This window comes from Schistocerca piceifrons, chromosome 1, assembly GCF_021461385.2.
Source record: "Schistocerca piceifrons isolate TAMUIC-IGC-003096 chromosome 1, iqSchPice1.1, whole genome shotgun sequence".
NCBI lineage: Eukaryota > Metazoa > Arthropoda > Insecta > Orthoptera > Acrididae > Schistocerca > Schistocerca piceifrons.
Window position 1 is genome coordinate 144,785,323 of NC_060138.1, and position 13,446 is coordinate 144,798,768.

Consider the following 13,446-nt stretch of genomic DNA (forward strand, 5'->3'; position numbering starts at 1 on the left):
TCAATATTGCCACAATCGCTTCATGGCCACTGATACCAGTTTCGAGGTGGACATCCTCAAAGAGATGGCTATTCGTTGCCATTAGATCCAATATATTTCTATCATGAGTGTGGTTACTATCTATCATTTCTTGTTAATTTCCAGAGAAGGCATTTAATAATGTTTCACAGGATGTCTTATTACATCAACAACTAACAAAACGGTAATTTTCCCAGTTTATTGTTGGATCATTGAAGTCCCCACGAACGATTACAGAACGTTTGGGGAACTTACTTACAAGTGAACTGAGGTTTCCTCCAAAGTTTTTGGTTACATCAGGAGATGAGGCTGGTGGGCGATAGAAGGCTCCAGTTATCGTTTTATGCCCACCCTTGGTACTGAGTCTTGCCCAAGGAATCTCACTGGCAGCTTCAATTTCTATTTCGGTGGATTTGAATTTCTTGTCTAATGCGATAATTACACCACCTGTATTTCCCGTTCGCCTGTCCTTTCGATACACACTTAATTTTCCTCAAAAACCTCATTGCTGTCAATTTCAGGTTTCAACGACCTTTCTGTGCCTAGCAGTATGTGAGCTACACAGCTTTTATGAGCGTTTCAACTTTATCCCGAATGCTTCGGCAGTTTAACATGAGGATTTTAATACTCTCACCTGTGGGACGCATTTCTTTCGATCTTCTCTGATACTTCTGGGTGTCCTGCACCCATCTTTATCCGGAGTGTCCAGCCCACACACAGTCAGCCGCCTGAGTAGTAGCCAGCAGCCTCTGATGTGTATTGCACACCTGCCCCATTTAGGAGGACCCTACAGTTCTCAACCCTATGGCACAAGTCCAGGACATCGCAGCCTAGTTTGTCACAGAAAGTTTGGTCTCTGGTTCAGTCCTTCCATTCGACTAAGAACCAAAACGCCAAGATCAGTTCTGGGGACAATACTGTAAACTGTGAGCTTCGTTGAAACTCAATACGCAAGGCTCGTCTCCTCAACCTTCTCTGCAAGTCTCTTCAATTATCCAAGTATGACCTCAAGCCCAGTCGACAGGCATCATTTATTCCAACGTGCGCCAAAATCTGCCGTTTGTTGCACCCTGTTCCGTCAATGGCTGCTGGAATAGCTTCTTCCTTGAATTCCATATACACTGACTGCATCTGGTGTTGCTTCCTGTCCCTTGCAGCCATTTCTGTAAGGGATACCATCATGCGCCATACGTTTGAACCTCCAATGATTAATAGAACTGTACCCTTTCCATTTGCCTCATCTTGACACCGGACAAAACAGTTTTCCCCAAAACAAGTGAAGTGAGTCCCACTTACTCAGTTTCAGTTCCAGTGAAATGCAGCACCTCAGACGTATTGGTTAGATGGATCGGTACAATATCCTGAGTCCTCCCTTTGCCCCATCCACCCTGTACAGGTCGCCTAGATTTACCATTGACACGCCATTCGTGGTCGACGAGTAATGACAGGACCTGTACTTTCTGCAGAGGAGACAGGATCCACATTAGAGGATAGTGCTTGAGGTCAGAACAACAACTGTGTAAGCTGCAAATGTCTTTAATTTAATATTGCAGTCTTATCACAGAAGTACACACATTTACACAGTTAACAATGTGACAATGTTACGACAGTTGTCAAAGGAACGCACCTCGTCCTCAGAAAGTGAAATAATCCTAAACCCCACAACGGTGAATTTTAACTAGATGTTTCTTTACAAAATTATTCTTACGACCATGTCATGATGTTGGTTCCAGGTTCCAGGAGGCTGTCCACAAATGGATGAAATGACGGGAACGAAAGAGCTCGAAGAACTTGCCTGTGAAGTGCACACTGGGAAGAAACATTGTGGATGATAGTGTACACAAAATAACGGTGTATCGCCAATCGAGGAGACTATTTTGAGGGGGCAGTCCTTAAAGTATTGTACAATAAGCAATAAAGGAATTATAAGAAAAGGTAATTTCTTTGCAAACACGCCTCACACAAGCGCCAGTGTTATGTTCCTGGTGTTTAGAACTGTTTGCAGCCATGACCGGCTGTCGAAGGTGGAGCATTCCACGTTACAGAAGCATGCAGGTAAACATTTAATGTATAGTGTAGCACGCTGTAGTGGCCGGAAAGATCAAGAAAAGTACAGAGAAAAGTTACTCAACGTGCATCATACTATCTGCAAGAGATGTTTCGTGGTGGGCCGATGAAACCACAGAGAATAGGGCAAGATTCTTGAAAGAGGACTGTTTGCATAGTAGAATTTGAGGTGAGGGTGTTGGGTCGTTAAATCCTCACTAAGCATTAGTCAAATTGCCTGTGAAGTGCACACTGGGAAGAAACATTGTGGGTGATAGAGTGTGCACAAAATAACTGGACGGCGCAGCAGGGGAAGAGAGGAGAGGTGGGGGGAGGGTGGCGAGGCTCCGTTGTGAACGGCCACGATGAACTGAAGCCTCTGCACAAATGTATATTTCGCATGATTCGTAACCTCCAACTGCCGAACCTGCAAACATATTAACAATATATGTAAGTGCGACCAATAAGTGGAAAAATTCAGACTTCCAAAGTCGATAGTTTGTGACTACTCTGCCGAAAAATAAATAACGAACCAAAGGAAAGAAGTCCGACCACGTGCTGCCAGAAAGAAACCTCATAAAACAAAATAGGGCAAAAAATGTAGTGTAGCAGACATCGTCACGATAGTGAGAGTGTAAAATAAGAAATGTCTGTCACAGGGATATTATGTGGCAGTCCTCTGACAACCCTGAAACACGTCGGTCAGTCCGTCTCATATAATGTTGCTGGTTCTACTTTATCAAGGTTGTCGAGTATCTTTTCCTCTGCTTGCGTTTCCCACTATTTTCCAGTCTTATATTTTCCGTGCCAGGGAAGAAGATCGCGCTGGGAACGTGAATTTATGTCCCTTTATTCTCACCTTAACTACAGTTCGATCATTTCCTTCATGTGGAGCACCACAGCCGCATGTTTGTTAAAGGACATTTTGAAGTTTTCCACCTCCGCTGTTTTTGACAAGTATTCAGTTTATTACAGCTTGCACTATTTGACAATTTCGGCCTTACAGACCATTTTCAGGCGTGCAGCTGTTGAGCAACTGACCACTGAGTGACTACAGGCACCCTTTTCAGATAAAACACGGTTTATACTCCACGTCTGAAAGCAAACACCCTACAAGACAAGAATCGTCAGAAGGAACCAGGCTGGGGGAGGGAGGATTATGGTCTGGGGAATATTTTCGTGGTATTCCCTGGGTAAACTCATCATTCTGGAAGGCACAGTGCATCACCACAAGTATGTATCTATCCTTGGGGACCATGTCCGCTCCTATATGCAGTTTGTTTTTCCTCGGCATTGTGGCGTCTACCAGTAGGACAATGCTACATGTCGCAACGCTCGTAGTGTACGTGCATGGATCGAAGAGCACCCCGACGACTGTACCGTGCTCTCCTCGCCACACAAGTGACAGGATTTAGACGCAGTCGAGAAATTGAGAGACCATCTCACCCGAGAAACCTGGCACAGATGGCAACGGCACTAGAGACAGGATGGCTCCACATACCTGTCGGTACATTCCAAAACGTCACTGACTCTCTTCCTGTACTTCTCGCAGCAGTCCGAGCTGCAAAAGATGGTTATTCAGGCTTTTGACAGGTGATCACATTAATGTGACTGGACAGCGAATCTTGCATTGTTCCAATTCTGTCTTTCCCTTCAGTTTTTATCCTTTACAGCTCCTTCAAGTACTATACAAGTCATTCCCTACTGGTTTAACTTTTGTACAATACACAACACAGCAAAGTATGCAGCAAATTTTATGACCTGTTGTAACGTAAGCTTTTAGATTGGAAGTCATCACCTTCAACAGGTGCTACGATTTTGTTGTCGCTAGATGTAAGTTAGTTTTATAAAGAGCTTAACATTCATTTCTGACCGGAAGGTCCTCAGTCCAGAGTATCCACGTTAGGATCCTGCTCCAATATTATAATACTGAGCCTATGCATGTAGGATTCCCTATAGTGGCTGTACTGTGTGGGGCAGGTGGAATTTGTTTCCCACCACTCCTCTTCCTCCAGCGGTCTGCTTGCTGGGTAGGGTTTATTACCTGTGATCGCACCAAACTTATCTCTGCTGGGGTCAAGAAAAGCTGGGGGTCACATTTTTTAGGTTATAAGTCTTCTGTCTCCTTTGGTGCCATACATTACGATTATCTCGCTTGTGCCACATTCGTATGTTGGATATGTTCCAAGACTCTGTCTTTCCCTATAGTTTTTACCCTGCACAGCTCCCTCAAGTACCAGTGGGTTCGGCTGCTCACCTTAGGAGTGTAGACATTGACGAAGAGGCAATCCTCCTCCCCCTCGTACTTGCCCAAAGTCAGGTTCATCTGTGCTGCGATGTTTCCCTCTCTGGTGGCATCCAGCACGCCGGACCAGTCTCCTGCAGGTTGTGGCGGCTGCAACAGACGTCACGCACAATGTACTTTTTATAAAAATTTTCATAAGGCAGTTACCATCAGCGAATAAATATTTTATAAAGATCATGGAACTCAGTCTATCTGAAAACAAATCACTGTTTTATGACGGTTGCTGTTTCAGATCTTAATGAGAGTGCCCTGCACACGCGAACAAGGCAGGAAAGCATGTACGTCTACATAATAAAATTACACTTATGTAGACATCAGTCAACATACTGGAGCAAGAACTTACACTACTTGGTGTATAGCTGTGTACGCCGCGAAACATGGGTGATGTACTAGGCAAAAACGAAAATATCATATACCTATACCGGTGCTAAGAAATAACCGGTGGTTGAATGGTGTAAGAGAGATATATATAAAAACTATACAACGAAAATAAGAATCATGACGATATTATACAAAAACGAGACGAAGTAGATGAAGATGAGACAGAAGATGTGACATTGCGAGAAGAATTTGACAAATCACAGAATGATTTAAGTCGAAACACGGGATCTGGTGTAGATATTTCCTCAGAATTATTGAGATCCTCTGGAGAGCATGTCATCACAAAGCCATTCCTCTTGATGCGCAAAATATTTGGGACAGGCAAAATAGCGGGTGATCAAAAAGCCAGTATAAATTTGAAAACTGAATAAATCACGGAATAATGTAGATAGAGAGGTACAAATTGACACACATGCTCGGAATGACATGGGGTGTTACTAGAACCAAAGAAATACAAAAGTTCAAAAAAATGTCCGACAGACGGCGCTTCATCTAATCGGAATGGCAATAATTAGCATAACAAAGTAAGGCAAAGCAAAGATGATGTTCTTTACAGGAAATGCTCAATATGTCCACCATCATTCCTGAACAATAGCTGTAGTCGAGGAATAATGTTGTGAACAGCACTGTAAAGCATGTCCGGAGTTATGGTGAGGCATTGGCCTCGGATGTTGTCTTTCAGCATCCCTAGAAATGCCGGTCGATCACGACACACTTGCGACTTCAGGTAACCCCAAAGCCAATAATCGCACGGACTGAGGTCTGGAGACGTGGGAGGCCAAGCATGACGAAAGTGGCGGCTGAGCACACGATCATCACCAAACGACGCGCGCAAGAGATCTTTCACGTGTTTAGCAATATGGGGTGGAGCGCCTGGCTCTAATAAAACCCCATGTCATTCCAAGCATGTGTGTCAATTTTTACCTCTCTATCTACATTATTCCTTGGTTTATTAAGTTTTCAAATTTATATTGACTTTTTGATCACCCGGTATCCTCAGACTTCAATAAGAATGTAATGATTCCTGATGTAAAGAAAGCAAGTGCTGATAGGTGTTAATGTTAATGAATTATTGCGTTAATATGTAATGTTTGTCAAATGCTGACACGAATTATTTATAGAAAAATGGAAAAAGTGGAGGAAGCCGAGATAGGGGAAGATCAGTCTGGAGGAATGTAAGAATATAAGAGGCAATACTGACCCTACGACTTAGGTTAAAAAAAATTAAAATCTAGATTTATTGCATTTGTAGATTTAGAGATATCTTTTGACAATATTGACTGGAATACATTCTTCGAAATTCTCAAGGTAGCAGCGATAACATTCGTGCAGCGAGTGATTACATACGACTTGTTCAGAAATCAGACCGCAGTTATAAGAGTCGAAAGACATGAAACAGAGGCATTAGTTGGAAAGAGAGAGAGACAGGGTTGTAGCAAATCCCACATGTTATTAGGTTGGCACATTGAGAAAGTGGTAAGAGACATCAGGGAGAACTTTTGAAAGGGAATGAAAGTTCATGGAGAAGAAATTAAAACTGTCAGGTTTGCCAACGGCATAGTAATTCTCTCCGAAACACCAAAGGACGGGGAGTAGCAGTGGAACTGAACTGATAGTGTCTTGAAAAGAAATTATGAGATCAACATCAACAAAGGTAAAAAAAGAGTAATCGAATGTAAGTCAATTAAATTAGACTACGCTGAGGGAATTAGATTATGAAATAAAATGCTAAAAGTCATAGAAGAGTTTTGCTGATGGCCGAAGCAGACTGGCAATAGCAAGGAAAGCATTTTTAATCAAAAAGATGTTTGTTGGCATCTATTATGAATTTAAATGTTCGGAAGTACTTTTTGAAGGTATTTGTCTAGATTGTAACATTGTAAGGAAGCGAAACATGGACGGTAAACAGTTCGTACAGGAAGAGAATTGAAGCTTTCGAAATATGGTGCTACAGAAGAATGCTGCAGATTAGATGGTAGATAAAATAACTAGTGAGGAAGTGCTCACTCGAATTAACGGGAAAAGAAAATTTGTGGCACGGCTTGACTAAAAGAATGGTTCGGTTGATGAGACACATGCTAAGATATCAAGGAATTTTTAGTTTGGTAATGGATGAAGGTATGAAGGTTAGAAATTGTGCATGCAAACGAAGGCTAGAGTAAACAAAACCGGCTTAGGTGGATGTAGGTTGCTGCAATAGTTCTGAGAAACGAAGCGGTTTGCACAGTACAGAAACGCCTGGAAGGCTGTACCAAGTGAAGACCACAGCTATTTAGGAAAAATACAGAAAATCTAATTAATGACAGCCATACAGCGATTGGAGCCGCCATACTCGTGACTACAAGAACAGTCTGTTTAAAGCAGCGCAACCTCGTTCTGTGTATCCCTGAAGTACAAAACTGTCGTCTTCATATATTTATGTAAAGACGTTGTTTCACATTTTTAAAAAGCTAGTGTAAAACCTATGCTATTGTTTCACAAACAAACCTCAAATGAAATGTCCCTCGTGGTTGTGAAATAAGTCAAAAAACCATAATGTATTTTCACTTCAGAGGTAATAACAATATCGTCACAAAACATTTAAATAAATGGCATTCTGAGGTGCGTATGATAAATCTTAGGTTGTTGTAGCCACAAATCATAAAGCAGAAAATTAGTTTACAATACTCATTTTACGTTCATCACATTACTACATTTAAGATGTGCAAAAGTCAGGTTAACATCCACGTTGATATTATTAATAATTTTATACGTAAAGTGGTTCTAGTAAGAAGTTAGCCAATGGAGTAGGTGAAGTTTCGCACCAATAAACCATTTGGCATTTTTTAAACTATCCTTTATTAATAGCTAATTTTTGTAGCTGCTGGCACATTATTGAAAATGTGTGTTTCCGAGTAACGGACATCTTTCTGAGCCAATCTACGTTGCTTATAAATATATGTAGTTTATTGTTATTTCTAGTAACTGTAGAAAATTTTAGAAGCAAAGCTCACTAAAAAAGCATTTTACTGGATGATCGGTTTCGACAGAGCCATTCTGTCATCATCGGATCTTACAGTTTTGAATTTTTACAACCTATTATCTCTCAGTGTTACAGTCGCATCACACTGCAAATGTACATCCCAATGAAGCCACTTGCCACGCTGGTGGATAGCATATTGCAAAAATTCAAAAGCATAAGATCCGGTGATGACAACATAGCTCTGTCGAAACCGATAATCCAGTAAAATGCTTCTGTAGCGATCCTGACTTGCGAAGGCGTCTTCAGTTACCATACAGTGCAGATCGCCCCGAGACAGACCATGCAAGGAGTATACAATTATTTCTGGTCTTGATTACATTAACCAACCTGTTGGTCTGAAAATAGAGTAATTAGAATGAGATATTCACTCTGCAGCGGAATGTGTGCTACCAGGACGTTTCAATAGAGTAATTATTTACAACAAACATCATTAAGGAATAAATGTGGGGAAGCAGTGGTTAGTGTCCGGAACAGGAACAGAATGTTCCTGAGTTCACACCAGAAATAATTCCTAATGCACACTTCTGAAATGGGGAAACATTAACTTGGCTTGATAAGTAATCTCCACCCTCCACCTTAAAAAAACGGTCCCATATGACGGTGCGAAAGGCCAGTAAACAAAGTATGCTGTTCATGTTATAGTCTGCTTTCGATGTTAGCCTACAATGCCGAAGTCTCATCATCTCTGCATAACTAACTGGAATCTACAACCATTTGAATCTGGTTAACGAAAGTTAATATTTGATCTTCTTCTACTATTTTTGCCATCACATTTCCCTCCATTACTAAGCTGATGATTCTTTTGTATCATACTATGTTTCTTATCAATCGATCCCTTCTTTTAGTCGTTTTAGTTTAGTCGTGTTAATAGTTATACAATTCAATACCTCTTCATTCGTTATCCAAGGTACTCTCTGAGGTTCAACATTCTTCCACAGTACCACATTTCAAAACCATATATTCTCTTCTTGTCCGAACCCGTTGACGTTTCAAGTCTGTACAAGGCTTCGCTTCAAAAGAATATCTCCAGGAAAAATTTCCTTACACTTAAATTTACATTCGACGGTAACAAATTTTTCTTTCTCAGAAATGCACTCTTACTGTTGCCAGTCTGCATTTTGTAACTTCTCTTCTCCGACCATTGTCAGTTATTTTGCTGGCTAAAGATCAGAACTCATAGATTACTTTTAGTGTCTCATTTCTTAACCTAATTCTATCAGCGTCGATTAATTTAATTATCCTTGATTTACTTCTGTTGATGTTAATTGTACGGTCTCTTTTCAACAGATTATCTATTCCGATTAAATGCTCTCCAAGTTCTTTGCCGACTGTCACTGAATTACAGTTTCGTATGCAAACATCAAAGTTACAGTTTCTTCATCCTGACCTTTAGTTCTCCCGCCTTGGTATCGTTTACTGTTTTCTCGATTGTACGAATTGAATAAGATCAGGTACAGGCTACATGTAGCTACAATAGCATTTTTTTTAACTTTTGTATCATCTATACTAGGCCACATCTGCATTGCAAATAATTATTTTAGTAGTTCAATAGTTCTGTGGTAAGTGCATATCACACTCCAATAAAAAAAATCATTAAAACGTGCCCTGCGTTACCCACCTTGAAGCGGAGAGGCCCAACAGGTGGCTGGGCGTAGGGGATTCCCTGGAAGGAGACGTAGGGGAATCCCCAGACTGTGCGCCTGCGCCGTCCGCGCATTTCGCCCTGTCTCACTTTCAACACCACCGTCTCGTCGGCCATGCTGGATACCGCAGTCCCCTGCCCGTACGGGTCGCCGACTCAGAGCTACTGCTCGCTTCGCGCGGACCACGTCTGCGCTAGCGGCTATATATAGCCGCGCCCTTGCGTGACGTAAACGCCGACACCACTGCGATAAAAGGCTCCGGCCTGACCTCGGCTAATCTGACTTGTCACATCGCTGCCGCGAGTATGCGGAAGGAACTAGCGAACTTCCAAGGGCTACTCTTTTACGGCATTCAATCCGAGGTGACAGTCTTCAGAAATCATATTTAACAGCTAAAACTGAAACTTATAGGGTGACATTACACGATTATGCAGAAATCTTTCAGCAGACATGAGTTGGCAAACGAACCTTTTTCGAAAGTGTTACTAAGAGCCGCTTTTGACACCAGTATGAATTACTGACGTATTGAGTACAAAATTATTTGAAATGTGAACTTTGAGTTAAGTCACCATTTAATCGGGATTAAATTTCATTTGTGGACCATGGTTGGGCAACGTGGTAGAAACACGCTGGGGCACCGCCACATTTTGTTGCCGGCGTAAGATGATATCTAATGCGCAAATATGGTCACAGATGGATAGTTTTGACACGGTCTGTACCTTGGACACCACGATCTTCTGGATTTTTGCGCCTTGGGTCACCTCAGCCGTGCGCTTCAGTCTCGAACCGCGCGAGAGCTGCGGTCGCAGGTTCGAATCCTGCCTCGGGCATGGATGTGTGTGATGTCCTTAGGTTACTTAGGTTTAAGTAGTTCTAAGTTCTAAGGGACTGATGACCTCAGATGTTAAGTGCCTCAGTGCTCAGAGCCATCTGAACCGTTTTTGGGTCACCACAAAAGTGATCACTTCAGAACACCGACTGATACGGTAGGTGAACTGTAACAAAAAACTGTACTCTCTTCTCAATCTTCAAGAGGTGATGCGGGGGTGTTAGAAGGAATCCGTCATTCACTGCAAAGACGAGTGCATAGTTCTATGCCAGTGATCCCCCGATTGTTTCAACAATCGAACTCCATTGCATAAAACAGCTACAAACGTCAGAATACTTTTGAAATAAGCTAATTTGTTAAATATTTAACGCTAAGCACCTAAGCGAGAAAAGATAGGAAAATGTTTGAAATAATGTTTAAAGTTTGTTGGAAGTAGCTAAGTGGTCTCATTATGTGGATCCTGTCTGCATTGTGTTTTGCAAATAGGAATAGTAATAAATAAGTAGTAAATTAAAAATTGTGCCTGATGCTGACATTTTAGAGGTCTATTTCAAGCGAAAGCTATTTTTTTACGCATCTCAATGTTTACGGCGTCATATCTCCTGAACTGCGTATCGTTCAGTGATAGAATTTTGTAAGTACAGTCAGTGTGTGCAGGATTTTTGGCGGTTGCGAATGGAGGGCTGTGGTAATTAACTGATGAGACTGAACTGAATACCATTTATTAACAAAAACATACCTTACATGGAGTTCGTACTCTTGGCTGGCTACAGGGCTGCCGGGCGTCACGGTTGCAGGACCGTAAGGTCAGGGGGACACGCTGGGCATCACGGTTTCTCCAGTCATGGAAACCGATCTCAACCTGCAACTAAGATAGGTATCAGACAGCGGCCCGCTTACAATGTTCTCAGAGCCTTTATCCACAATGTACAGTAGTAAATTCAACAGCGATACAGACTATGAAACTACTGTCGATGGTCAAAATTGCATTCAAATAACAGAGCAATTTCATTTTCTTGAAGTTCTCAATAGCTTAGGTCAAAAAATTTAAAACATCTATCCTGACAGACTGACTGAAATTACTATTTTTAAAATACATCCTGTTCTGTGGCGCTCGTTACTGGCGCGCCAGTCTCTTGGATGTCCATTATCGATCCTTTGATGTTTCTTTTCTTTGCGTGCCTTGTTGTTTTCCGCATTCGTGGGGTGTGGCAGTTGACGTTTTGCTCGGGCGACCTGCTGAGACGACGCAAGGTACGAGATGGGAAGCAACCACGTATATGTGGAGTTGGTTGTAGGCGGTCTGCCGGTTCAGGATGGATGATATGCGATGGCTGCCTGCCTGTCTGCTCTCCTTATTTTGCTCGCCGTGCCTTGCGACCGCCTAGCTTGGGTTGCTGTCTAGTATATCCTGCACGAGCCATACCGGACGTCCAGCAGAAGTTAAGCAGCCTTGTGTTTCTTTTAAAGAAAAGGAGCAAACGTATAAGACATTTTGTAACACTGCCTTTGGGGAGAGCTAATTCTTTTAAATTTAAATAGTTGGGGTTCCCTGTCCTTTATAATCTTTTGGGGGTGGTATTTGAATTTTCTCTTTGGGGTTCCTTCCTTGAGCGTGGTTAAATGTTTACTTGTATAGCGGGAAGTGACTCCTGGTTAACACTCGGAGAAGGTGTTTGATGTTACTGCCGCCTCTCGCATTCGTCTTTTCAATTAAGTGTTGTCATCCCTTCGAGCGACCTGGTGTCACTCCTCGTTAATTAATGTTGGGTTATGTGTACATAATTTTGAATTGGCCATTTGAATTAATATTTTGGAGCGCAGTATAGCACTAAGGCAATCTCATTGTGTACCACCTTGTGCCCCGGTCTAGTACCTTAATTTTCAGTGGCACGAGTTAACTCCACTACCGGTTTTAGTGACGTGCTCCCTTCAAAATCTTGTCTTGTATAGGTTTGCCCATGTGTGTCTGGGAACACAGAAATGAGCTTTAGTGTGATTTCATTGCTAGTCAGTTAATGGAATCTTCATTTTGGCTTGGCTTCCACTGAAGAGTTTGAGTGGAGCGTAGTGTGTTTGATTTGTGATTCATTTAATTACTGTAAGTTTGTTTATTTAATGGGGAGAAGGACATTTAAAGACTTTTGGTATTAACTCCCCTAGTTGCTGGGTGTTTCTAATTCGTTCCAAATGGCCTACTGCTTATTCAATGGCGAGGCTGTTGATTACTGTGAGTACAAATTCACGCTATTTATTTGTTGCCGAAATTGTTAAAGTGTCTGTGTCGTGATTCAATCACTAGCTTCGCGTTTGAGCTAAATTGATATAAACCTTACATTGCCTCCTTAAAATTTGTTGCCAGCAGAAAGCCTTAAGAGAACTAAGTTTTGTCACTGCTTATGTTAACCTTTACTGGGAGCAATATTTCATGTAGTTAAATTTTGTCTTAAAATGTGTATTTCTCTGATGTAATAAACGAGTGATAAAAGAGAAAAGCAAAGGGGCCTGGTCCTTCCTACTGTGTCCGGTTTGTAACACGTATCACCTCCATTCATTAATAAAAGTTTTACTCGATAAAACATTAATTAATCAGAAATAAAATCTGGGTTTAATTACTTTGATCCCGTGAACAAGAGTCACAATACACGCAAACCAATTACAATGGACACACATACACATTGGACGTGAATCTCTACAACCCACACACGTACAACACAATTACTAATGCCCACTGCGCCGGATTATCGTGCAGCTTTGCGGTTTAATTCGTTACTGTCCAAACACCACAACCCAAACAAATCGCAGAGTGGTATTTGATGGCCGGGCGCAGCTTAAGATAACGTTATGCTAAAGAATTCTTTCTTAACAGCCTTACTTCTGATTTAAATTATCTTACATCAAAGTGGTTAACTCAATCACTAAAATTATAAACACAATAATTTAAATCACCATGCTGCACCATTTCTAAGATTGTAGAAGTGGCCCCTTGAGGCACCAGTGATTCTAAATTATATTTATTTATTTTTGGAATTTGAATACCCACTGACCAGCTGTGGAACAGCACACCTTGGTTTTACTTAGAATCATGCGGGGTGCCAGTCTCCCACAGTTAATGTATAATCCCTACAATCCTTACGGCGTATAACACCTTAACCATTGTTGGGGTTACTAGGAAAACTTTCACTGCATTTCCTACGGCGAG

At 41.7% G+C, this 13,446-nt stretch overlaps 1 protein-coding gene across 1 annotated transcript in view; it reads right to left on the bottom strand.

Moving 5' to 3' along the window:
• LOC124794803 (esterase FE4-like) overlaps positions 1–9,579 on the bottom strand; it is a 107,628-nt gene extending 98,049 nt beyond the window's left edge. The window contains exons 1-2 of the mRNA XM_047258463.1: positions 9,391–9,579; positions 4,322–4,459 (exon numbers count right to left, since the gene is read on the bottom strand). Of these exons, the coding sequence (XP_047114419.1) occupies positions 4,322–4,459; positions 9,391–9,531 (279 nt within the window). The 5' untranslated portion in view covers positions 9,532–9,579. The remainder of the gene's footprint in view (positions 1–4,321; positions 4,460–9,390) is intronic.
• Between the last annotated feature and the right edge of the window lie 3,867 nt (positions 9,580–13,446).